Source organism: Sparus aurata, chromosome 7 (genome assembly GCF_900880675.1).
Source record: "Sparus aurata chromosome 7, fSpaAur1.1, whole genome shotgun sequence".
In the NCBI taxonomy this organism is placed as follows: domain Eukaryota; kingdom Metazoa; phylum Chordata; class Actinopteri; order Spariformes; family Sparidae; genus Sparus; species Sparus aurata.
This window is the reverse complement of record NC_044193.1, coordinates 29,079,857-29,106,672: the sequence shown is the minus strand read 5'-3', so window position 1 is coordinate 29,106,672 and position 26,816 is coordinate 29,079,857. Positions and strand designations below refer to the sequence as shown.

At 39.6% G+C, this 26,816-nt stretch overlaps 3 protein-coding genes across 6 annotated transcripts in view; 2 read left to right on the top strand and 1 right to left on the bottom strand.

Moving 5' to 3' along the window:
• Nucleotides 1-2,834: 2,834 nt before the first annotated feature.
• Nucleotides 2,835-19,190, bottom strand: LOC115584523 (glutathione synthetase). The gene is made up of 13 exons (XM_030421993.1): nucleotides 18,868-19,190; nucleotides 18,135-18,276; nucleotides 16,327-16,472; nucleotides 14,890-14,965; nucleotides 14,365-14,504; nucleotides 13,479-13,595; nucleotides 12,636-12,716; nucleotides 12,432-12,509; nucleotides 12,244-12,313; nucleotides 10,675-10,869; nucleotides 10,112-10,193; nucleotides 8,803-8,992; nucleotides 2,835-5,286 (listed from the first exon to the last, which is right to left on the bottom strand). The coding sequence occupies exons 2-13, from the start codon at nucleotides 18,264-18,266 to the stop codon at nucleotides 5,163-5,165; spliced, it is 1,431 nt and encodes a 476-aa protein (XP_030277853.1). The 5' UTR covers nucleotides 18,267-18,276; nucleotides 18,868-19,190; the 3' UTR covers nucleotides 2,835-5,162.
• Nucleotides 19,191-19,207: 17 nt separating this feature from the next.
• On the top strand, nucleotides 19,208-24,309 carry LOC115584524 (U8 snoRNA-decapping enzyme). 2 transcript variants are annotated; one of them, XM_030421994.1, is made up of 5 exons: nucleotides 19,208-19,357; nucleotides 20,451-20,582; nucleotides 20,793-20,833; nucleotides 22,807-23,056; nucleotides 23,233-24,309. In XM_030421994.1, exons 2-5 carry the CDS (start codon nucleotides 20,451-20,453, stop codon nucleotides 23,476-23,478), a joined length of 669 nt encoding a protein of 222 aa, XP_030277854.1. In that variant the 5' UTR covers nucleotides 19,208-19,357; the 3' UTR covers nucleotides 23,479-24,309. The 2 variants fall into 2 exon arrangements, with proteins under 2 accessions (XP_030277854.1, XP_030277855.1); XM_030421995.1 differs by lacking the exon at nucleotides 19,208-19,357 and adding an exon at nucleotides 20,165-20,272.
• Nucleotides 24,310-25,877: 1,568 nt separating this feature from the next.
• LOC115584522 (SLIT-ROBO Rho GTPase-activating protein 3-like) overlaps nucleotides 25,878-26,816 on the top strand; it is a 41,514-nt gene continuing 40,575 nt past the window's right edge. Inside the window, exon 1 of one of the 3 annotated variants that reach the window (XM_030421992.1) lies at nucleotides 25,878-26,208. The gene's annotated coding sequence lies outside the window, so the exon portion shown is untranslated. The remainder of the gene's footprint in view (nucleotides 26,209-26,816) is intronic. The other 2 variants (XM_030421990.1, XM_030421991.1) reach the window with 2 other exon arrangements.

The following is a 26,816-nucleotide window of genomic DNA, read 5'->3' as shown; positions in this document are numbered from 1 at the left end:
TGTCATGGTACACGCACACAATGTAAACAAATACATATAAAAAACATGATTAAATGCAAGTAAGACAATCTGTGGCTGGGTTTTTTATTTATCTATACACATGCATGCACCATGCCTCTGCCTATGCTATACCTCTCATACTGTATCTGAATAACCTTCTAGTATGCATCTTCTACTGAATTAATACTATTTCAAAGTACTGGAATGAATGGACTCAGTGAACTGACACAGTATGGTACTGGGAAGACTATCAATATGCTGAACTCTGAAAGCATCACAGTTTTTTGTGTTTGGGTGCATTTGTGTGCTAGAGGTCCATTTAGGACTAATATGTCTCTAGAGTGAGGAAACAAGCAGGAAACATCACTGCATATCCATCTGCAACAGGCTGTGAGACGAAAACCATTATTTAATGGATAACAATAAACGTACCTTGTACCTTGAGGAGGTGGAGTCCTTACCCTTCAACTGCACCAACCAAACTGCACCAGACTTCAGAGCTAGCTAGCTTATCATTAGCTAGCTCATTCTAGGAGAACGGTCGGGTTTTCTTACATGTGAGCGAGATTCGAGTGAGACATTACATTTAATTAATGACAGATATGAAGAATCTCAAAGTTTGAAAAAGCTGCTTACATTTAACTAGTGTGTCATTAATTATTTATCAGAATATTTCAGCAGTGCAGAGTTGCTTCAAACAGAGATTAGAACAAAAAACAACAGGGCGGGAACCTGTTAATATTTGATATTTTTTGTGAGAAAAGTGAAATAAAACATTAATTGGTCATCAAAATAGTTGGTAAATCATTGTCTTTTTTTATCACGTAATCTTTGCAGCCCTTCAATGTGCCCTTTTTTCTTTTGACTTTGGGCACCTGCCTCTCTAAAGGACTCTGCACGGCCCTGATTAGTAGTTTCTATGAAGAGTTGTTTCCTCTTAAACATCTCTTAAACATCAGTCATATCATCATATCAACTGTTTAGAGAGGTTGAATTATCTAATATTTCCATTTCTGTGGACTAAAATAAATATTTTTTTCTTCCATTAATCATGTCACAGCCTGAAAGATTTACTGTTTTTTGTAATCCTTGAATGTAATATATAACATCAAAGGGGACATTTTATTGATACTTTTATTACACTTGACTTATAATTCCTCTGTACATTTACTTATAGATAGATAGATAGATAGATAGATAGATAGATAGATAGATAGATAGATAGATAGATAGATAGATAGATAGATAGATAGATAGATAGATAGATAGATAGATAGATAGATAGATAGATAGATAGATAGATAGATAGATAGAATTACTTTAATGATCCCAGACTGGGAAATTATTTTAACTTAAGTGTTTGAAAGATTTTTACATTGTTGTTTCGGTTCCTGGTACCAGTTAGGTCCAGATCATTTAACTCTGATTACTTCTTCCACCTTCACATTGACTTGATATGGGAACTCTAACTTTTTCATTTTATATGCACAAGGTCCTGTAAAAAACTCATTTAAAATCAAGAAAAAAGCACCTTATTTAGGTAGACCTTCCTGTCCTTGTCGCGAAAAAAATTCTTTAAGAAGAGAAATATTTGAAGCCCAGCCCTCTCATTCACTCACTCATCAGAAGACATTTGCACTGATTCTACCAGCCAGCGAAAATGTGGTCTGTGAGGAACTCAAGAGATACAAGCAGACCTGTCGACTGCGGCTCAGAGACAGTTGGGAGAGGCTGTCGAACAGATGTCATGCACTTTGTCAAGAAGTCGCAGGGCTAACAAGCAAGTTGGGTGAAGAGAGGAACAACTATTTGAGTCCGAAGAAACTGACAGTCCAACTTCACTAAGAGTTGGCTGAGACAAGAGACCAGTTGGAAAAACACAAACCTGAAAGAAATGTGCATCAACAGGGGAAGAGAAACAAAGAGAGATCAGGAGAAACTGCAAAAGTACATTGATCCAGTTACTCTCAGCAGCACAGGGACTGACATACAGGTGAGAAATAATGCAAAGAGGAAGGCTACGAGGAACTCCAAGTGTCCCATTTAATCAACGATGGCAAGTTCCCAGCTGAGCTCCAGGTGGACAAGGACAGGAACAAGATTCTCCAAGACTCACTGTAGAGGATCAGAGCTTCACTCAGTCAGGTCATCCTAAGGTACGAAGCCGATGTCATCAATGCCAGACAGCAAGTTGACAACCTTCTGCGTGAGCTTGAAAATGGAGTCCAACAGCACAAACGCCTACAAAACTACTACGAGGAGCAGCATGTATATATGTTCAGCCAGGAGAATTTCACAGCTGAGCTCCATGCAGAGAGAGAAAAGAACAGGCTACTCCAATAGAAGAGAAGACATGTGTGTCAGACTATGACATCAGCCAAAAATATGAAACTGATGTCATTGCTGTCAGACAGCAGGCTGACACTCTTCAGCGCGGGCTTGAGATCAATGTCCTGCTGCAAAACTATGCATTGTTGGAAGGCATGGTGGTACAGGACACCTCACCTCACAAGAAGGCTCTCTTTATATGTGAACCAAGATGGCAGCGCACGTAGTTGCAGCGGCTCAGTGCTTTTCCTGTCGGTGCACTGAACAAGGACTGCACTTAACTTCGTTGCATCTGTTACAATGACAATAAAGATATTGTATTCCAAGAGGAACCTGCTAGCTAGTTGGTATCCTTCTGTGTGGAGTGTGTAAGTGCCCCAGTGCCTGTAGGGGTTTTCCCCAGGTGCTCCGGTTTGTCCCACAATATTTATGATAAAGAAAAATTTAAAATATTAAAATAAAAAAAATAAAAAAACGAACAAATTTGGAAATCAAATTCAATCAAATTAATGCATTAATATCTTTATTTAGTAGGATGCAGTATTTGTACAGTCACTTTTGAAAGGACCTGATGTAAAATGTAGGGGTTGTCTCTCTTTAGATGGAGACACATTGTTTCCTACATGTAGCAGTTCATTTTTTTTGCACATGCTCGACAGGTTTTTCAATATCCTGCTCAACAGCTACATTAAATTAATTCACTTATGAAAACATATATGGCAACAAGCTCGAAGAGCTATCATCTCAACTAGGGGCTGGATTTTTTTTAACCCATTAGCTTCTTTATATTTCATTCATACAGCCTATGAGAACGATACCACTGATATGCTTGATGCGTTTGTGGGCAGGTGATTAAATCAGCAGAGATTTAACATACACAGATATACAGACAACATGTTTATTTTTTAACATGTGGAGCAGTACTTTTTTGGTATAAAGAGTCTGACATTTGGTTCTTAATTCTCCATCATAATATCATACATATTTCAGTAAATATGTTTTCACGTTACACAATCACAGTATTAACCCTAGAAAGCATCATGGGAGGTAAAGATGACTCTGTGGTGAATTTCTGGTAAATGACCTTCAGTTCAACAACCTACAGTTTTGTATCCCTGATGTGATGGCTCTTTTCATGGGCAAATACTATTCTCACTTGCTGGTTAGTTCTGAATGTTCAGCTTTGCTATTCATTTGTTGTCTTCAAACATAAAAATATTTTTTTTTTTATCTTAATATCACTACAATGGACAAAATAACAATTAAAACAGCTTGTCCATCAAAACATCACATCACAAGAAGATTATTGCTTTTGGATGTCGAGTTTTCTCTTAACTTAAAGCAGTTTCAAGCTATATATTTTCATGAAAAGGTGCAATAAAAATAAGAATAATATTCTTGTATTATTGATCTAATATTTAAGTAAATATTTAATATTAATATTTAAAAATGTGTCATTAATGTGTATAAAATGATTGCAAATGATTGGGGGCAATTTTTAGCCACTGATTTTGTTAAAGCATCCAGGGTTAAGAAATCGTAGCAACATGTCATAGTGTCTGTATGTATAAGATGAATAGTTTGTCAGTTGCTTGTCTTATTCACAAAGACAAGCAGCAGTCAGCATAGTTTAAATGATAAAATAAAAACCATCAAATAAAAGGTGGGGAACAGCAACAAAAAGCTGTCTAAGGACACTTGATTTTTTTTTTATTCTAAACCTTAAATAAACTACGAACTTACTCTAATCAGTATTACAATACACTGTTTGGGTGTTTCAGTGACTCTGACATATACTGCAAGATGTTTCAAATATTCCTACATTTGAATCAGTCACTCAAAGTATCTTCACTTCACTTGGGAACCCAACCTAACATGTTGTAGTCACATAAGTCAACCACAAGATGGCAGCTCAGCACCACCACCATGTGTCCAATGTTGGTCTGCTTTCAATGCAAGCTCAAAACAAACACATATCATGTCAGAGAAAAAAAAAGCATGTCAGGGAGAATATTGACCTAAACATGTAAAGATTTACTTTAAGAAATGTATACATCCAAGATAATGTCTTCACAGTTTGCACTGAATGATGAACTGGTCCATTGTTCCATCATGTTTGTATTATGATTCTATTTCTATTGTGTTTTAAAAATGTGCACTTTGTAGTTTCGGGGAAGAAATTTTAAATTGAATAATCCAACTGGCCTAAAAGAAGACACAATTGTATACTGTTTTACCTTGTATTTAGCGGACCCTGCCACTTTTCTTGCTTCAAAAAGTGTTCTGGGGACCTTATTTTCCTCTGAGAACAGTTTGTTCATTCAGTTGCGGAGAAAAATAAATATTTCTAAGTTTGTATTAAAACCTCATTAATGTTGTAAATATTAAAATTCTGAGTTTGAATTTCTTCTTTAAAAGCTACATAGTTCCCCTTTAAGCAGTTACTGGCTTTAAAGTTCGTCAGTGTATATTTGAGAGCAGCACTCCTTTTGAACAGAAACCTCATGATATCAAAAGCTGATAACACCACCCTCATAAACCCTTCAGAGCCACTGATCTTGGTAATAAATGTAAACCAACACCAAGCTACACTAGAATAATCCTAAGAGGTTTGTCTACTGCATCACCACAGCAGGGGGGATCCTGCAGCAATGAAAGCAGAGAGACTAAACTGATTTCCTTCAAACCCGTGTCCAGTTAATTATATGTGGGTCTCTCACATGTGCTCACCATCATTTCTATACTGTGATGCAACTCTCAAGTGCAACCTTGACTTCACTGTTGTCCATTTGAATACCATTTTCTTGTTGAAAGCCCAGTAGGAATGTAAATTCTCAGACAAGGAGAGGATTGTCCAGCACAGCCACTCCTGCTGCTACACCTCCGTCTGAGTGTTCTGAACTCTTGGTCCTCAGTAGATGACCCACACAGTCGTTCATCACTGTGTCTTTACCTTGTCTGTCAGGAAACAAAGAGAAATTACAGAAAGGACTAGCAATTGTTGAATTATGTCACATAAACGTGAAAAGTTTACAATTAAGGTACAATAATATCAGTTGGGAGACTGTCTTCTGGTTTCCTTTTTTGTAAAAGAAGACTACCGCCACCTCCTGGCATGGTAATGGTATGGTATTTCTTCTCATGAAGTAGCAAAACTTAGAAGCTAGTTGGCTGTGGGCTGTAGTCTTCTTGGCAGAGACACAGTCAACCTGAGGTGACACAACAGTCAGCCCACTTAGCAACTAGTTGTTTGATGTCTGGTCGGTGTGTCTGGGGCCTTACAGGGGTGTGCATAATACATGACACCTGTCATGAACATGAAGAACTCTTTGAATGTTTATGACTGCTGTGATTAAGTTGTTAGAAAATGTGACATAATTAGCTGATTGACACTTCACAATTGCTTTTCTGAAGTGTCAGTCCCTTATTTAATGTCACTTAACATTTGTAATACAATTCTGAATTAAAGACATTGTTTGGATTTATTTTATGTTTTTATCAGCCTGCCAGAACAAAATTGACACGCACATGATACTGGGTACGAAACAAGGTCTGACAATGATGTGAGGCTAGCTTCAAGATACAGAATAACAGTACTGAGGTGTTTTTCTTGCCCATTTTGGCTCTGACTTAGTTAAGATGGGCAATCACTGCAAAAGACTTAAGACAGACTTCACCCCAACCCTGCATAGCTTGACTCTGTCTGCTAAATGCTGCGAATGTAAATGCAAAAGTAAATGTAAATGCGGTAGCTCGAAGAATAAACAAGCCGACAAGCTAATGGCAGCTAGCTACAGTTAGCCTTTAGCGTACTTAAGACATCTCAATTGCACCACTGAGGTAAAACAAAATAAAAAAAAATGTCATCACAGTTAAAACGGTCTCATGACCCACTTAACATATAAAGTTCTGATAATTAGGTTTACTATGACATGTTTATGATAGTAATAGTTATGTTGTCTTGAATAATATCAGGTTGTCATAGTAGGGAGATCTCAAACAATGTCAAATTTGTATTAAAAATTACAGAATTGACTGAATGACACTTAAAGGGATATTCCGGTGTAAATTTAATCCATGGTCTAACACACCGTGAAACTGTGTTAGACTCCCTCTAGAGAGATCAAGTTAGCAGACCGCTAATTTACGGAGTTTTATCGACCTCAGAAACGACTGCACGACAACAATACACTGCAGCAAACAGATCCAAATATAAACCGCCACCAAAAAGCCCCTAATAATGCTCAGAACAGCACCAAACTTCAGCAACAGTACAAATAGGGTCTCAGCACATAGTCCGGGGCGTTACAACTCCGCTAGCTTAGCTGGATTTCTCCTGAAAAGCTGACTAAATTTACCTCACTTCTACAGCAGCTTCCTGTTGACGGGAAGTCCCGACGACTCGATTACCGAGTGCAGTAGAGTTCCGCGGCTCATGGATGAAAATGTATGATCATGACTCCATGGAAAAGCAATCAAAGTTCATATGTGTCTTACCTGCCAGTATATAACAGTTATTATCGAGAGCGGGAAAAGAAGGGAATTGAGCATTTCTAACCGCACTCGGTAATCGTCGCGTCGGGACTTCCCCGACCCGGAAGCTGATGGAGGAGAGTTGAAATCTGTTTTTAGCTTCCCAACAGAAATCCAGCTAAGCTAGCGGAGGTTAGATGCCCCGGACTATGTGCTGAGACCCTATTTGTACTGTTGCTGAAGTTTGGTGCTGTTCTGAGCATCATTTGTGGCTTTTTGGTGGCGGTTTGTATTTGGATCCGTTTACTGCAGTGTATTGTTGTCGTACGGTCGTTTCTGAGGTTGATAAAACTCCGTAAATTAGGATTAAATTTACACCGGAATATCCCTTTAATGGAAACAGTCATCAACATTCATAAACACTCTTATGTTATTTCAGGGTAATGAAGGCGACATATCAGTCATGAGATGACCGTGGCAAATAAAGTGTTTCTATTAAAGCTGCAATACCAGCGGAATCATCAACAACACAAAAAAACAGATTTATAAATTGAAGTGGTAAACTTGTTATCAACAGTTCTTATTTACATATCCAGGAATAAAGGAGAAACATTAACATCCCTTTGATGTCATCTCTCTTTCCATCTGGTAAATTAAAGTCCAATATTCACTTAAAGTTCACTGCGATTTGCTTAAAAAAAAAAACTAATTTGATCAGGTTAGTGTAGCTTTAAAGATAAAATGTCCTGAAAGTTAACATGTTCACTGTTTTGCTTTAAAGAATCAAAGAGTAGCTGATAATGCCACAGTTTGTTTTGAGCCATAGAAACAATCTTCCTGCGCGCAGGTGGTCGAGTGGTTAGAGCGCATGCCACTTAAGCAGCCGACCCCGGTTCGATTCCGGCCAGAGGTCCTTTGCTGCATGTCACATCCCCCTCTCTCTCCCATATTTCCTATCTGTCTACTGCTTAATATGGGTGTCTATGCCAGAAAAAATCTAAAAAAAAAAAAAAAAGAAACGGCTCTGGCTCTGTAAATAACGTATTAACCAGAGAGTATCTTCTGATACCCTTCAGTCACAGTACGTTTACATGCACAGCTTAGTCGGTTTACAGCCTTAGTTTGACTATGCTACTCAATCCAAAAACTGCAATTGTCTGAGTATACATGCCGGTGAGAAAATCAGATTATTGGTCGAAGCATGTCATACCCCGGTACGATAGGTGGCAGCGCTGTACCCATTTCAACTAGTGGTAACAGAGCCATCTCTGGCTGACCTCTTTACGTCACCAGCAACAACAAACTGCATCGGCATTCGAAAAAGATGGTGTACAAAGAGTGAGACGGAGCTATATCTTTGTACATTTCGTATATGGTGTACATAATAATTACACAAACTAGGTGCACAATGGCACTCTTGCTTGTGGTGATTTCGGAGGAAAGATTTCGGATTTTAGTCAGACTAAGGTGTATACATGCATCTTAAAAATCCGATCATAGTCGGACTAACACAGTTATTCAGTTTTCTTGAGTGAACTTACAGTGAACATACAGTGAACATACAGTGGCCCTAACAATGAAGGAAATTTGCACTTCAAAGGCTGCTCCTTTGTAAAGTATCTTCTTGAATTTAATGATAAGATAACTGGAGAATCACATTAGAATTGGTATGAACTTTGCAATGTGCCTCTGTGCAGGCTTTATTCTTACATTTCTTACACTGGGCTGAGAAGCTAATGCTGTAGAGTGGGGGTGGATGAAGGATTACCAAGACCAAGCACCTTCTCTGTACTTATTGGCAGTGAGCATAAAACCAAAACTGACTTCAATAATTCTTCATGTATTCTTTAATAAACCTTGAATTATGTAGCTCTATCTGTTATGGTATAGTTGGTGGTATATATATCTATAATTTCTGAGTTAAAGTTGAATGTGAATGAACTAGCTTTTAAAGCTGACGTTTTCCCCTAAAATAGTAAAAAAGAGATAGTGATTAAATACCTGACATATACTCCAAACACTCCAAGTTCACTGAGACAGTTACTGATTTGGAGCGGAGCATCTCGTCTCAGCAGGCAGTTCTGTACAGGAGCAGGATGGATTTTATCCATCAGAATGTAAGCCGTCCTCTCTGTACTCTCCTTCACTCCCTGCAGGACCTGGCAGATCTCTGATCCATAGATGTTGTTACCTAGAGAAACGATGGTGCAATGAAGTGTTAGAAAACTGAACTTGAAAATGTATTCAGACTTCAAAATCCAATGCCTTTGGGAAGAAGTTCCATATTAGTCAAAACAACGTATTTGCTCACTTGCCCAGAGTTGGATCAGAGGATCATTATCACTCTAAATTTCACAAATAAACATGTCATAACTCATGTTTGATATGTACTAAAACAGACATGTAAAAACAAGAAACTAAAGTTTTTCAAGGGTTTATGTGCCAAACTATTAATTGGACTCGCACAGTAACTTCCTGCAGTCTTTAGTGGTTGCCTGGCAACCTCACAGTGATGACAAGATCCCAGAAAGTTGCTACATTTAGATGGAGCCAGTCTGGCTGATTTTTTTCTTGCTGCTAAATTACCAGTATGACTGTCTCGGTGGTCATTCAGCAAAATACATACAATACCACTTTGTATAAATGTTCATTTTCTACTTTATTTTGTGATCCTACGCAAGCACATGTTAAAACACAATCACACAGTATTTTCACATGGACAAATGTTATCTGTAGGGATGTCCCGATCAGGTATTTTTTTACTCCGATTTACTCCGAGTCCTTTAATATTTAGTATCTGCCGATACCAAGTTTTATCCACAGGTTTGCCAGAGTAACGTTATGTGCGCATCCGAGTTCTGCCACAAATTGTGCTCCGACATTAAAAAAAAAAAAAAAAAACAGACTTTGGTCCACTTTCTAAATTGCCGATCCCCAATCAGTGGAAAAATGCCCATATCGGCCCCGATCCCGATCCTGCAGATCAGATCGGGACATCCCTAGTTATCTGATAAATGATCAATAAGCCTGTTAAAATAACTGATTTGAGAAAAAAAGAGCTTGAGCTTTGACTTGTAAACTGAAACCGCTCTATAACCGACTGTCCACAAAAGCTGAATACTAAGCACCAGATGCCTTTTTCAGGTCCACATTATCTATGTGTACATTTCAAACTAAATGTTCAGTGCGGCTCAAAGCACTAAATAGGGTGTAAACTATCATGAAGTTACTGATATTTCAAACTCTCCTGGCTTAAGAAATGGTACCCAATATGGCAATGGTTTTAGGATTTTTGTTTCTCTTATTGTACCTCCTCCCTCTCGCTGAGGCTTCAGGACAAACTGGTCAGGTGCTGCCAAAGCCATTGCTACCGTTTTGTCACCTTCTGGTCCCTTAAGACAACAAAGAAACAAAGAAAGAAAATAGAACAAGAAAAAAAAAATGTTACAATACAACCATTTTACTTTAACATTTTATGTACCTCACCATATTAATCACTTTTTGTATTCGCCCTATGTGAGTAGATTGTAAACATGATCTCAGTTGCCTCTAAAACCTGTAGATAATTTGTTGAAATTGTTTAATGCCACTTAAATGTGGATTTTGTTTACGGTCAGATTGTCCACGACAGTTCAAAGAATGTGACTTTATGCACGTTCTGTTGTGCCTTATCTCAGTGCCTCCTGCTCTGCTAACAGAAAGCAAAACTTGATACAAAAATCTAGAAATGGAGTCCACTAACATAAACCAATTACACACAACAGAAGTTCCCCAGAGCCCCATTAACACCTGATAGTCATGCTTATAAACAACTCCAGCCTAAAAACACTGAAACAACTGTGTATGTATGTATGCATGTGTTTATTTTCTCACGATGTCAAGAGTGTAGAGGCCAGCGAACGTTGCTCGGATCTGCTCCACTACTTGCGGCTTGTCAGGGAAGAACTTCTCCAGAACTCCAGGTTTGGCGAGTACCTGCTGTACCTTCTTGGTTCCAGCCAGGTGAGTGCTGATATCAGGACACTTTACAGCCAGAGAGCGCTCCATCATAAGACGAGCTTCCCAAGTCTATAATTTAAAAAAACAAAACACAAATGTGTTTCTCTCTCTCCGATACATCCAGTTCATTTGAACGAGCCTATGATTGAAAACAAATTAATTCAGACCATCAATACATTGCTGTGTAATAGCATTTTCATACAGAGACCCTAGCAAAACAAACCAAACAAAGAAAATAAACAACTAAAACTTTATTTTGTAACGTGAATGCTCTATTTCTACTATTTACCTCATGATTGTCGCAATGTAAAAGAAAAAATCAGAAAAGCAGAAAGGTAAAATTATTCCTTTTATTATTACTTGGTGCTTACCAGTGTTTTGGTGTCTCATAAGCTTTAAAGCTTATGGATACTAAAACTGAACTTCCTGGATCATATTTTATCATCTCAACAGTACCTCAAAACTTCAGGACTCCAACACAACCACTTCGGCTCAAACACAGAGTTGGTTTCAGACTGAATGCCGACTTAATGTATTTAATGCCTGCTCTCTCTTGGTCAACATTCCTGAACAAACATTGGGCAGCAGAGCATAAAGAAGTTTGTTTTTCTCTGACTGGGGGCAGGGAACATGTGGCACCGAAGAATAACAGAAGAATAAAGTAGAGCACTAAATGCTGTAGTGCTCACACCATCGATTTTATAAGCTAAAAACATGAGAAACAATGAAAAACATACTAAAAGGGTCTGTTCACTAAGCTGTATTTAAAGCTGGGTTGGTTAGTTATTTTAGTTTCGTTATTATAGTTGTATCTGTAGAAAGTCACTCAACATCCTGACAGCAATCAATAAATCCAATGCTGAGAAAAACAAAAAAACAAGGCCATCGAATCATTTTAAATGAACATAAATGTTGTACATTTACAGTGGGTTTTCTAAATGCTGCCTATGTTTTGTCAAGATGGTCAAGATCTTTGCCAAATTTGTTTGTGTTTCCCCTATTTGCATGCGTTTTTTTAATTAGGTTGCAGCGTATTTGCCCTTGTTGGCCACCGCATTTTCAAATGGATAAAACTAATCCAAGTTTGGCAAGACATATCTGACAACTGAAAAGCTCTGCATTTATCAAATTGCATGCATAAACAGGCAATGGATGTTTTTACTCTTGTAGCCTAATTAGAGGACTTATTCTTCTGCCAATTTATGTCCAGTGAGGGAGAGAGTGTGTAGCTGCAAAGAAGAAAGTCTGTCTCTTAGAATGTAACTCCAACTGTTTCATTTGGCAGAACTACACACAGTCAGTTTTTACTCCTCTATGTCAGTTCCAAAGTATAAACTTGGACATGGAGGTGTCTGCCTGAAAAACCTTATTCTATCTTGACTGCACTTCACATCATCACTAGGTCAAACTACTAGAACAAGGAAATAAGATTAAAGTGAAGACCTTTTCAGAGGGGTAGTTCTGGGGCATATAGCCATTCCTGAAGTACACCACTGCAACCTCTTGGCCATCACTGAAAAGAAAAAAAAAGGGATTAGAATTTTATCTAACTGCTGTGTCAAGCTCATCATTTAAATGCATGAATAACCCTATTCAATTGATTTAGATTTAAATGACAGAAACAGACTTACACAAACAACCTCTTGTCCTGATCGAGGGACCCTTTCTCACAAACATCGTCGAATCGCTTTCTTTTGGTGGGAATGTTTCTGAAACACATTGACGACAGTGTGCTGCTTATTTTCACACCATTCACAATACAAGCCAACAATGTGAATGTCTATTTCTAGCTTATTCCATCTGGTCAGAGACAGCTCCTCGGTACTAATACATACCTCTTCCACAATTCGTACTCAATGTATCGCTGATCAAAGATGTTCCTTTGGCTCTCTTCCACTAAGAACATGACGACTGCTCTGCAATGACAATAGCTCCTGTAAAACACTCTCATATAGCATGGGAACAGATTTGCAACTCAATTTCTGGCACACAAGTCTCCATCCTGGTTCGTGACTGGACAAACAGGTCCATGTTTATTAATACTGACCGGTTTTGATGGACACCTGACAGACACCTGACATTCGTCTATTCAATTTTGGCCTGTGATGGGTGATTTAATCTTGGAAATCAATAATGAACCTCTAGACTCAAACACATTTGCTAATTAGTCTGGAGATACCAGGCTCCCATCTTACTAACTTTAAACAGGCTTTCAGACATTTTGTTACTCTGATAGCCAACAGATCTCACTGGTAATTGTTCTGATCAACACCTAACAGTAATTACAGTGAATTTCTGAAAACACTGCTTTCTTGATCAACTCAGAATGAAGGCTTGAAATTAAGTCTGGTGTTTCAAGTGATCTTAGAAAGAACTATGGTACATGCTATACGCTCACACTTTAACTACACCAATTACATAATGCTAAGCATATCATTATAGTAGTAAAAGGTATGCTAACATCAGCAGAGAAACTACTGGATTTTACTGGATAGAATTGTTGGTTTCCCATCCACTCTTAGCTCATTATATTGCTTCTCTCTCAGGTGAGTCGTCGCTGTAACAGTATCCAGCACTTAATCTCTCAGATAGATGGAACAGTGAGTGAATAAAGACATCAATAGGCAATGACATGTGGTTTGATAAGGTTGACTTCAGTGGATGGAATTTATTCCTACCTCTCTGATCCATAAAGCTCCCAGGCTTTGGCAACAGCTCTCGCTAGACCAGCTGCAGGGTCATTGTCCAGGATGCGCTGGCTCTCCTCCAGTCGGCCAGCCATCTTCAGGATTTGTCTGTGGGACACGATGAAGAGTACTCGTAGCTAGCACTGCACAATTAATTGAAAATATATCAAAAATGCCATATGGCCAAGTGCATTATCCACTGACAACCACAGAAGTTGCAATTTTTTTAGTCAAGTTAAAATGTGCAAACAACAATGTAATGAAGTACTGTGGTGGGTCAGAGATACAAATCTTGTTGTGATGTGAGAAAAACACATTTGTTTTGTACAGACCCCAACAAATGTCACATAATCAGGATTTCAATCGTTTTTTTCAGTGACAAACATAGGGCAATAATTTTCTAAACAATCACAATGTATTTTTTTGTTTGTTTTGTCACTATAATGTGCAGCCCAAGTTATAGCAACATTAATCACAGCTTGTGATCCATTATTACATTTTGACTGCACTTTATTGCTCTTACTGTCATTATTCATTTCTCTTGATTTAAGCACAACAAACTGCAGGCAAGAGAGATGTTATTTTTTGTTCGCAGGAACAGTAGCTACCCAAAGGGCCGACCAAACTATGTGAAAAGGCTGACTAAAGGTTGACCAAACCTGACTGCCTGAGGCCACTGTTAAGTCCTGGTATGTGACTCAATTTGCATGTAAAATGCTGATCACCAAAAGATGACTTTTTTTTTTTTTTGTCAGGCTATAAAAATGTCATAATAGATTTTACTTGCACCACTATCCTCATTGTTTTCATCACACTTCAAAAAACCTCGCTTTATATATACCACGATTTATAGTTGATATGTTAATCACTGACTTACCGGTGTACATCTGGTGTGCGTGAGGATAGACCTCCAAAACTGGCAGCAAAAGTGTTGATTTCTATCTGCTTCAGAGACGACAACCCATTGTTTCTCTGATCCAGCATGTAGTCGGACCGATTGAGACCCAACACAATAGACTGGGAAGTAAAAAACAATCAGACTCCTTCGATCACTAATTAGTGAAGATGCAGTTCTGTGTGAGACACACTGAGAATATTATATTGGATATTTGTATCTATGATTGATATCAATGGTAACAGCTTATTAATCTTATTCACAGTCCTGGACTGGTCGCGGAATTTTGGTGACTGTTGTTATTCAATTTTTGTACATTCCCTTCCCCCCCCCCCCGAGTGGTTTTAAGTTTGAGTTAATCAAACAACAGAAGCTGTTCCTGAATGTTGTTTTACATGCCAATATTGGCTAAACATGATGCCTAAACAACTGATAAAATCTAAATAAACCAGAAATGGAAATGTAACAGATTGAGTTATCAGTTATCACAACTTGAAAAACACATACCTGAGACCTTCCTTCTTTTAGGATTTGTTGGTGGATCCTGAACAACCTCCCAGTGAAATCATCCACTGCAATGGTGCTATTAACAAACAATATCACTTTAATAAAATCCCCATGTCAAAATCTTTTATTACTTGCTAAAGATTCGGTCGAGAATGTCAAGGCAACGTGATCTTTCAAAGATTTTTTGTCATGCAATGCTATGCTGCTACTTGAAATGAAACAGCACAGACCTGCCAACCTGTCTGTATGCATGAAAACATTTCGTTGGTTTTTCCATTAATACATTGATGTTTAAAAGTAGACTGTTTTAAAGAAGAATCGATCGAGGACAGGATTGGAGTTTATTCATATTTTTAATATAACTAAATGTTATTTCTAGAGGAGCAACTCGAGAATGTCAATAAATTAATATTTTTCCTGTAATCAAAATACAGTGCATAAGAAAACAGACACCAGTTGGTACCTCTTATTTCTCCAGGACTCTGTCCTCTGCTGAAGTAATTTCGCTGCCTGCAGGTAACCTTCTGCCTGGAGAGGGAGGATAGGCTGCTTTGTCTCAGCCAGCAGGAGATTTTCACATTTTCATAAGATTTTGTGATAAGGCAATCTAGGCTTAACAGTTAAGACAGCTTTTTTTGGCTTGTTTGTAACATGGGTAGAGCTTGCACACTTTGCAGACAGACCAGATTCTAATATCGCGTCTCCATATATCAACATGCAGGATTTTTAATCAGAAAATGTTTTATCGCACATAAATCATTGAGGCATTAGTAAGAGGAGCTCCTCCCCCTGGCCTGTCTGTGTCAAGGAGAGCAGAGGAGTTCGCATCGGAAACGACAGATGCTGCAGCACAAAACGAGCTGCTACCATCAGAGCATATTATAACTATAGTTAAGCTCTGTAATAATTTCAACATTGTTAAGACACAGGGCCTGTTGAATACTCTTGTTTTAGTACTCATCTTTATGTTCACTGAACTTTCCATTCATATCACACTCTGTTTACCTTGACAAAAGAGTTCAAAGATCAGTCAGACAGCTGGAGGGTGCAGTGAGAACTAGAGCGATAAAATTTAGGCCGGTGTTACTGTTGATTTGCACATCCAAGCTAATCTCTTCAAGTGGCAATACTTATTTTGTCCATCACTCCCACAACATTTGTTGTTTGGGTATAGGCAAGCGGAACAAATCTAGCTTTTCTTTTGGTTTTCGGCAGGCTATGTGCTTATTGCTGCTGTCTTGTGCTTTTATATGAATACTGACAGACACCTGGTCAAATTCACAAGGCATCACAAGTTTTTTTGAGTACTTCAGAGTGACAAAATGTAAAAGCATACTTTGCTGTCAAAATATGCAAACAGGTTGACAGGTCTGCACCGCATAGAGAAACTTCTTAACAACTGAAAATGCTAGGCATTATATGAGGCTCATATGATACCTTGCTAGAGCCTCTTCCAGGAAGTCTGGATCCTGGCTGATCTTGTCCACCAGTGTGTTGTAGTGAGTTTGCACTGCCAGAGCCTGGAGGAACACAGCCTTCGGCACAGGTGTGGGGAAGAGTGTGAAGGGGGCGTAGGTCACCAACTGAAAAACAAGTAGTGAATTGTAAGAAAAGAATGCTGACATCACAAAAACTATTCATCAATGAAACTCACAAGCAGTGGATGTGGAATGTGAGGAGTGAAGAAAAGCATTTGGGCTACAAATCCCTGTAATTGCCAACACAAGCTTAATAAAGATCTGTCCCAAATCCTGTGCCCGCAAACAGAACAAATTCCTAACATGACTTCACACTGAACACTCCTCTTTTACAAGCAAAGGCACAAACAGCCCCACTGGTATTCAATTGTGTCCTTTTTCACTGGCCGTGGCTCACTTTGTCAAATCACACGCATACATGTTCATATCGATTTGCTCTATAAACTGGAGAGTATCTTTTTTTTAATTATCTAAAAAAAATCTGTTTTGGAATATGCAATAACCTCAACTCAACTGCAGTACAGAACACTTCCGGCTTTATCCATTAAAGTGACAAAAGTGCGTCCTTAGGTTGATGTCCCTTATGGCTTCAGGGTGCTTGAGTGGAAGCAGAGACACTGCTCAAACAAATGCAAATTATCTGTATATTCTGTATTGTCTGATTAAGGTTGTCAGAAGTTTGATAGTTTGATAGTTTTTCAATGCTATTTGACAGTACTGAAGCTATAAAAAAAAACAGACATTCCATCAACATTATCAATGTGTTGGTATGTGTTAAGGGCCTTTTTTTGTACCATCACTGTGTGCAGGCTGTTAATGTTAATTAAAAAAAAAAATACTACTTTGTGTTCATGGACAGCAACACATTTTTTAGAAAAACCCTTTGGTCCTGCAGCCATTTTGTTACTCTGACAGCATTCAGTTCACGCTTGTGCTGTTCATATGAGTGAAACCCCAATGTCACAGGGTCCAAACTAATACAATTGTGGCTCCAAAGTTACACAGAATCCACCGACAGGCAGGCGAGGAAATCCAGACAAAAACATCAATAAATGCTTCTCTGTCTGTGACAGTCAAGTTCCTTCTGCAACATTCTCAAGTTACAAGCACCGAGCAGATGTACAAACCCCTCTCAAAAAAAGTTGTGATACTTGTGTTGAACATAAAGTAACCAAAACATAGTAATTGTATATACCCTTATTGACATATACATTGGTAAAAACAGAGTACAAAATAAAGATAATAAGTGTAAAAGTACCTTTTTTCCCCAAGCTAAGGGAAAAACCCAAATAAAAAGCATGCATTGGCTGAAGAAGAGTACCTTTTATTTATTCAGCACTTTCCATTATACTTACAAAATAAAGAATGATAAGACTTTTTTGAAACAAGTCTCAAAACATCTTTCTTTAAGCCTCCTGCTTTGCATAGCATTCCATAAGCTCCTTTGCATACAAACCCTCAGGCCTTCAATCTAATCAGTGAAATTTCAGTTCTGTTGACACAAGCATATGAACAAGGGACAGAAACTGACAAATAAATGACATTTATTTGCATGATTTTATATTGGCAGCACATGACAAGGAGGGCGGCGTGCATAGTGAGCTAAACTGGGACTGTGTCTCCACCATAAGGGAGAGAAAATCATGTAACATTTCTCGAATTTTGCAGAGAAAGGTATTTTAATCGGCAATGTTCCATGCTGATCAATTCTATGTTAGTATTAGATTACACAGAGTCAACTTAAATGCTGGCGTTTTCAATTCTCACCTCTGATGAGTTTGGGGTCTCTTGGATCCTCATTAAGATACCCTGCTGTAGCGCCACATCTTTAGCCACATCTGCCAATTCTTTCATCAGTGAAGTGTTCATTATCACCTCGTCTGGTATCCCCTGGGCCATTCTGATTCACCTGAGACATGACGAACAGTCAAAAACTGTGGTGAGACTGTGCAAAGAGTCCAATACAGGGGGAGGGAAAAATACTTGGCACATAACAATACTACTAACAATACCTTTTATTTATTCAGCACTTAATGATACTCAAAGACATTTTTACAAATTAAAGTATCATAAAGGAAACAGGAGGCTCCTTTCAATTCTACAGTCATGTATTCCTAATAACACATATATGTTTGTGAGTCAACTGTGAATCACAGCCGATTCAAATTCTGCTTGTAAAATTACCTTTTAGTATTTGATGATATAACCTGCCATTAAATCATCCTGCAGCACAAACAACTACTACAAACCACTACTGCCAAAACAATGGTAATAAAATATTAACATTCATCATCTTAACTGTAAACATTGTGGTGTACCAGCCTGTTGCACTGTTACCAAAATGCTCTAGAAGAACCTACGAGAATATGCGGAAGTTTAACAAAGATAAATAGATAAAAGACTAGACAGAAAGAAAATATCAGTAAGCTAACAAAAGAACATTAACGTTGCGTTAAGTTGCTTCTTGTGTCAGGTACCAAAGCAACACTTTTTAGCTTACCAAAGGTTGACAAACTGGGTACACACGTTGGAGACCGTCGGCTCACAGTCAGTGGTTGGTGCGGTCGTAGCTAGCTACTGTTAGCTTTCTGTCCTCAGGCTACCGTTTTTTTCCGTCAGTGTTTTGTGTCCCACTCGAAAGCTTTCACGAGCACGTTGTATAGACCTGCGTAAACTAAATGTTATTACCACTTGAGCTGCATGTCTGACCCTCGCAAGGCGACAACAGACGATGCAGTGCACATATGTTCCTGTAATGTATGAAATCCGGACCTGCTGACTCCCTCATCACTAGCCACCGTTGATTGGTCGGTCAGGACAGGTCGGGGCATGCTATTAGTTGGACAGAGCCAGTTGCTTCGTTCAAGCCAATCAGTGCTCGTGACGTCGCCGAGAGGATAAAAGGCGGGTCCTACTCTGAACGGCGGCTGACTGAAACTAGCCGGGCTCAAAAGCGCTGACTGAAGAATGAGACAGCACTTCTGTGGCAGGTAATCTGTGCGCCGCTCATGATAACTGAATGGTTTTGCTTAATATTACTGTTGTCTGACCAAAACGGATGAAAACTACCACCATGCCTAAACTTAACCTAACTAGTTTTTTTCTCCATGTATTTGTGCTAAACGGTGCAAGCATGATAGTCTAAATACAAAGGGTTGAAGGCTAAATAAAACGTTGGAACAGAATGAACACATAACAGCAGTTAATTGTTATGACAATTCTGTTAGTAACGTTAGGACTCAAATAATAACAAAAACACATCAAACGTGCCATTTTAGGCAATGTAACTATGAGGTCAGACAGTATACCAATAATGCCAGATACTTTTAAGACTTTTACTCGAGTACTATGTGTATGGGTCACCTTCACTTTTGCCAAATTAATATTTTAACATATCTTTACCTGGAAACTTCATACAACACTGATATTATCTAATGAGTAATAACACAACATGTTGTAGGCTGCTGATTAGCCTTAATTTATGATTCACTCTGAGTTAAAACCATCACACTTCTATAAAATAATTTAAAAGATAAGAAATAAACAGAAAAGTTATATATGAGTAAAAATCCTCCAAAGAATAATTGCAGTTCCAAATCAGGTTGAGAGGTTTTTCCACCATCAAGTCAGTGTCATTTTATGATAGATAGATAGATAGATAGATAGATAGATAGATAGATAGATAGATAGATAGATAGATAGATAGATAGATAGATAGATAGATAGATAGATAACAAGGCAAGGATTCACCAGTTGTCAGTCTACTCCACACCAGCAGAGGGAGCTAAAACTTTTTTGATACAAGTCTCAAAGATCTTTCTTAAAGCTTCTTGCTTTACACAGCATTCCATAAGCTCCTCTGCATACAAACCCTCAGGACTTCAAGCTAATCAGTGAAGTTTCAGGTCTGTTGACTCAAGCATATGAACAAGGGACAGAAACTGACAAAGAAATTACATTTATTTGCATGATTATACATTGGCAGCACATGACGAGGACGAGGGCGTGCAGAGTGAGCAAAACTGTGACTGTCATTTCACTTGCTCTCTGTGTGTGTGTGTGTGTGTGTGTGTGCACTTGTAGATGGCTAGTGGACAGCTGTCGAGGGCGGAGGCGCTGGCGTGCTCTGGCTTCAGGCATGCGTGCCATGTGATGCTCTACTCTGACACAAAAACTCAGCTGTTTGGGAGATTTCCCATCAGACATATCATACTGGTGAGGAAGAGCACCGTGTGTGTGAGTGTGCACATGTTTAAAAATGGATGGAAATGATTGAGTCCTCACATGTATAAAGTGATGTTTCTGTGATTTCTGCATGTTTGCATAAAAACGCAGTCCTGTTTGTGTCTAAGGATCTCTGCCTCTGTGTGTATGTGTGTGTGTGTGTGTGAGAGTGTGTATAACAGCCTTTGTCACTTCCCACAGATGCAGATGCGCTTTGACGGTCTGCTGGGTTTCCCTGGCGGGTGAGTCTTTCCTGGTGCTGCTCCTGTTTTATCCTCTGCTGTGCCCAGGTTTCCCTAGTCTAGGTTTGCAAGTCTGTTCTTTTCTTCACAGATGAGCCCTGTGAAATGATGTAAACCTTTGCGGCACAGAATACACAATAAACACAGGCAAATATGCATGCCAGGTTCTTCTGTAAGGTTGCTTATCCTGCCATAAAAACACTGTTTCAAAATGCTGTAGTTGTCAGACACAAACTGCTTCATTAGTATTCAACTTAGTATGAATCACTTGTGCCTTTTGTATCTGTGATTTACGGTATTCACTGCCGGAATTTATAGGCCATCTTTTGCTCACACAGTGAAATTATGTAACATGGCTAGAAGAATAGTCTTTAAATTCATAATGACGTATGCAAAAGGAAGGAACACTGCTACAGCAAATGGGAACAATGGTCCGAATGGTTTATCATGAATTTGGTTGAGACATTCATGTTTGTCCTGGAATGAATGGTAATCATTTTGTGGATCCCATGATTTTTTCATCCAATCCATTATCTGGTTGGAGTTTGAAGTTGTCCAATAGTTTGGTTTATGACTAAATACCTGCAAAGCCATTGAGATAATCAGCCTCTCAGTGTGTTCAGTGCTAAAGGGCATTTGTGCTTTGTGTGCTAATGTTAACGCGTTGACGTTCAAAACTTAGATGTAGAGCATGGTAAATATTATAACCGCTGAACATCAGCGTGTTCGAATTATGAAAATGTGACAGTAGCATTTAGCTTAAAGCATCACTGTGTCTAAGTATAGCCTCACAGCATACAGTATACGCCATGAGAATATTTTGAGTGAATACACTCACTACATATCCTAAAACCTTTCGATATGTTGCAAGGAATTTAAACGCAGTGCAGCCCTGACTAAACTAAACAGCATGTTGGTGTTATAAAGTGAGAGACTATTGGCTCACAATGAAACATTCTGAATAAAAAAGTCAGTAAAAGAATGTTATTCCACAGGTTGGTGTGTACTATGTGACTATTGACCATATTCACATGGCAGCCATTTTCCTCTGATGTGATGCTCATGGTCGGAAGCTCAAATGTCATCCAGCTTTTTTACAGGATGCGAGTCACAAAAATCTTTATCATTTTGATACTTGACATCAATCAGAAATTGAAAAGGCAACAGGTATTCAAGATAAAACCACACATTTGATCATCTGATCGCTACCAGTAGACAACAGCTAACGTTATCATACAGCCACTTCATAGCTAACATCACTGTTTGATAGTGGTACACTTATTATGATAGGAAAGGCATAAATTAATTCTAAGGTATCGCACACACACACACACACACACACACACACACACACACACACACACATTTGGTAAGACATTGCTGCTTCGTTACATAACCTTACCTTACATTGCAGGTTTAATTGCATCCAGTGTATTTCTCTTCTATTATTCCAATATTATTGATAAATCAGTGTGTCCAAATGGTGTGCTGATATTTCCAAATAAATGCACGCCTTCTTATTGCATGGTGTGACACCATCCAAAGGTCGATTGGGTTGATGTGAACTGATGAGTTTTTTCAGATTCTGCACCAGTTCTAGTTCACAGAAGTGTGAAATTGGAGCAAAATGGCCACCATGTGATATGGTCTGTTATACTATGGACCATATAACCTTTCTATTCACTTTTGAATGTTAATTTGTAATAGTCTTTAATTGAAAACTTTATTCCAATAGTTTTGGGGTAATTTGAGTTGTTAAGATACACTTGTCTTTATCATGAGATAGTTATCAAGATCCAACGTGACAAGAAGCAGGAGCAGCTCAACAAATGTGGGGCTTTAGATATAACAAGCTTTTTGAGCTGCTTGATTTGCATACTCGCTACATTGACAAGTCTCAGGAGAACAGTACGGCTGCCATTGTTTATCCACTTTCATATATGACCCTGACCTTTGACCTGCCTACATTGCAGGCTTGTTAACCCATCTGAGGAGACTCTGGAGGAGGGACTTAGCAGGGAATTGTTAGAGGAGCTGGGTGTGGCTCTTCCTATATCGGTAGAAGACCATGTGGACTCCTGCTATGCCCCTGCTTCACCCTCCTCCTCCTCCTCTTCTTCCTCCCGTCTTATCACTCACTTTTATGTGAAGAAGATGGAAGAGGAGCAGATTAAGGAGGTGGAGAGAGCGGCTGCATCATCTGCAACAGATCATGGACAGGAGGTGTGTGTGTGTGTGTGTGTGTGATGACTGATGGCAGCCATTTACCTGATCTCATGCTCTGTTCCTCCTCACCTGCTCTCTCTCTGTCTCTGTCTCCGTCTCTGTCTCTCTCTCTCTCTCTCTGTGTGTCTCTCTCTCTCTCTGTGTCTCACTCACTCCCTCACTGTCTCTCTCAGGTTCTCGGAATGGTCCGAGTCCCGCTCTACACCATGAAAGGCGGGGGAGGCCTTGCGCCCTTCCTGTCGCACTGCTTCATCGGTAACGCTCGCTCCCAGCTGGTCGACTCTCTGCTGCGCTTCAACCTGGTCGCCCCTGAGGAGTTGCACAAAGCCCTCACACACTCTCTGACGAAACACACACACACGGCAGAGGACCTGAAAGCAGCCCTCGCGTTGACAGAGGCAAGGAGGAAACGGCGATGAAACACACCTGCACATGCAGCAGCACATCCGCTCAGCCATGCTCTTAGATACAGTGAGGCCTTCATCAGTGTTTACTCACACACTTTATATTTCATCTAAAAACTAAGATTAGTCATTATCTACTCACCCCCATGCAGATGGGAATACAGTTGAATTTTTGTTGTCCACAAAACATTTCTGGAGCTTCACAGTAAAACAGAGTTGCAGCATTCTCCTAAACAACTGAAGTAGGGACTTGTTTGAAAATGGCTTCATACAGCTCTACCAGTATAATTCAAGTCTCCAGAGGTCCTGAGACCCCAAACTGATTTGAAAAGATGTGATTTACACCCTTTTTTTTTTTACACCAAAATCTGTACAGTAGGTAAATGGGTATCACAGAACCCGTCTAAAGAAGGTGCACGAGCTTGACTGCGCATCGAGGATGCAATTTAGGATCTCAGGGCTTCCAGAGATCCGAATTGAACTGAATGAGCTGTAGGAAGCCCTTTCATGTTTTTTTCATTTTTTTTACGTTTTAAAGCAAGTCCCCATCTTCTTCAATTTAGGAGAATGTTGTAAAGTTGTTGTTGTTTTGCTGTGAAGCTCCAGAAATGTTTTAAGGGACTTTGGAATTTCTTGCAACATTCCATCAGCGTGGAGGTGTGTAGATGATGACTGAAGTTTTATATTTGAGTGAGCTTATACTCTATGTACCATTAACACACACACACAGTGTCACACTGGTTTTTGGTTGGTGACTCATTAGTGCCTGCTGTGCATCAGACGGGGAAATGGGAAAAAATTATCAGCTGCTTTGCCATTAATGGAAATAAATGCCTTTATACTGTCTATCATATTCCAACTCTGTCATTTTTCTCCTCCTGATGTTTATTTCAAACAGAACAAATGATTATATGATGTGTGAAAGCAATTGTGACAGAATAGATTTTTCCTTCAGGACATCCTTTTCTGTCTTAATGCTGTGATGAAGTTGACATTTTGATGATTACATCAGGGATTTTTAACACATCTCAGCATATTGCATGCTAGTAGTGGCATACAAAAAAAGGGCAGCGTGTGATAATAAAGTGCACGGAAAGAATCGACCCCACACAAGGCTGTGCAGCCTTATATGGCAATTCATAGGCACCTTGTGGTTTTCTATATCTGCCAAGATCAAAGAGGCAGAAAATATCCAATTCTCAATGAGCTCCGTCTCTGTGCTCTTCACATTTTTGGTGGTTTCATTTATGAAGTTATTGCACAGTGCTGCTGGTGCAATCCAAGGATTAATTACGTCCGTGACATACTATAAAGCCTACAGGCGAAGATTTGATTCTGGTTAAGTGTACCCTCGGTGCGCATAACGCGCCTGTACCAGATGTTGGTAACCTCATTCCAAGACAAAATTGCTGGCTGTGAGCTAGAACAGAGACATGGTGCTGCCTAATGTTCACAATATCTACTGTAAGTGTGCAGTGTGAATCTTCCCACTGTTTTTTTTTTATGTATAAATGTCTAGTGCAGGAATACAGAGAGAATATAACAAACACTGAGTTTATCTTTGATTCATTAATCATGCAGCAGGTTTACTACACTGCGTTCAGTGTGATAAATCCGCCCCAGTGTTGATAAACTGGATGCTGAATGTACCTAAAAGAAGGTGTGAGGGGGTGAAAGATGCTGAGAGAAACGCACTCATTCACTCATCTTTTATTCAGCTTTATAATACAATAGATTTATTGTGGAGTCAAGGACAGGCGCAACCCTAAATCATGACTACGTACGGATCGAGCAGGTGTTAATAGAATTGGTGACGCAAGTAGAATTCATGAGTGAAGTACAGTGTGATCTGTCGATATGTGTCTCTCAATCAGAGTGTGTTTTCTCTCAGCTGTCAAGGGGGAAAACGCACCACATCCGGCGCAACAGACAGGAAGCACAGGAGACGTTTCGTACCAAAAAAGCTGCCGTCTGTGGATGTGTTTATGCAATTCTGTGGCTCTTTTTCTGCGTGTGTGCGTAGGCCAGCATGCAGCTGCTTGAGGACATGCCTCCTTGAAGCATGAATGCATGTGTGTGAATGCGCTGGAAATGGTCGCATCCTGCACGAGAGTGTGTGAGGAGAGGATGCTGTCGTGTGATGATGCTGCGAGGGCGAATAATACAAGGTCATCAGAAAAACGTTTTCGAGAGAAAGGGATGGAGGAAGGGAGGGCAGTGCAGGCAGGGGATGGATGGATGGATGGAGGGAGGGAGGGAGGGAGAGAGCGGGAGCGAGGGATGCTGAGGGAGGAAGACAGTATATTCATAGCAGCAGCGGTATTTATAGCTGCCCAGAGGAGAGGAGAGAGCGGGGGGCGTGGCTTGGGTTGTGGCTTTCGCACTGCTTCACAAGGCAGTGAGGGAGAGAGGGAGGGAGTGGGAGGAGAGAGGCAGCTCTGGCGCGAGTGAGAGAGGGGAGGCTATTTGGCATATTTGGCAGGAGAGGGAAGAAAGAAAAGAAGAGAGGGAGGGAGGGCTGTTTTTGAGTGTTTGCGTGTGTGTGTGTGTGTGTCTGTGTCTGTGTGTATGTGTGCGTATGTGCCTGAGAAATGAGAGAGAGGGACGAGGGAGGGAGGAGTGTACTGAGCTGAGAGAAATCTGTCAGATTCAAACACACTGCTCTCTGTGTATGTGTGATAGAGAGAAGAGAGGAGGAGAGCTGGGGAACAGATAGAGAGAGACTGAGGAAGACCACAAAGTGAGGTATGTACGGCTGTCACGCTGCTTATGAATCCCATAACAACCTGTGTGTTTGCGTTTGTGTATGTGTGAAAGGTCAGCGCATGCTTGTGTGACTAAACTGACTGTGTATTTATATATAGTTTGGTGTTTTAGAGGGACACTGTATTCACTTGGGATGGCCAAAGTGGACAAATGGATGTAGACTCCTGTCAGGGATATCAATTATGTAATATCAGTGCACCATTCTCAGTGTTGATGCTCTGCGTGCGTGTGTGTGTTTGTGTGTGTGTGTGCGTGCGTGTGTCTAAACATGCCTGTGTAATCACGCTGAGGTGTTTATGTGGCCATTGTGTGGAGCCTTGACCATATGGGGTGATTTACGGCCATTGTAAATATAACTCAACACTCCTGTGCTGTTAGAGCTGTAGAGCCTTTATCCCTCCTCCCCTCCTCTGTTTATCACCTACACTGTTTTGACAGCTAATTCACGTTATGGTGTTATATAATGAAGATAAGCAAACATCCTTTTGAGCGGAATCTGCAAAGTAGCATCTCCTTTGTGCTGCTGGTTTACAGTGCGACAACAAAGATTGTGATGGTAATGTAAAACAGCAGCTTTTCCTCAGAAA

Coding starts and splice junctions, on each gene's coding strand:
- LOC115584524 (XM_030421994.1), top strand. CDS start 20,451: ATGGCTAGTGGACAGCTGTCGAGGGCGGAGGCGCTGGCGTGCTCTGGC. Junction 20,583..20,792: donor CCATCAGACATATCATACTG/GTGAGGAAGAGC, acceptor CACTTCCCACAG/ATGCAGATGCGCTTTGACGG. Junction 23,057..23,232: donor CAACAGATCATGGACAGGAG/GTGTGTGTGTGT, acceptor TGTCTCTCTCAG/GTTCTCGGAATGGTCCGAGT.
- LOC115584523 (XM_030421993.1), bottom strand. CDS start 18,266: ATGGCCCAGGGGATACCAGACGAGGTGATAATGAACACTTCACTGATG. Junction 12,314..12,431: donor CAGGACAAGAGGTTGTTTGT/GTAAGTCTGTTT, acceptor TTTTCTTTTCAG/TGATGGCCAAGAGGTTGCAG. Junction 10,870..12,243: donor AGAACTACCCCTCTGAAAAG/GTCTTCACTTTA, acceptor TTTAAATTATAG/ACTTGGGAAGCTCGTCTTAT.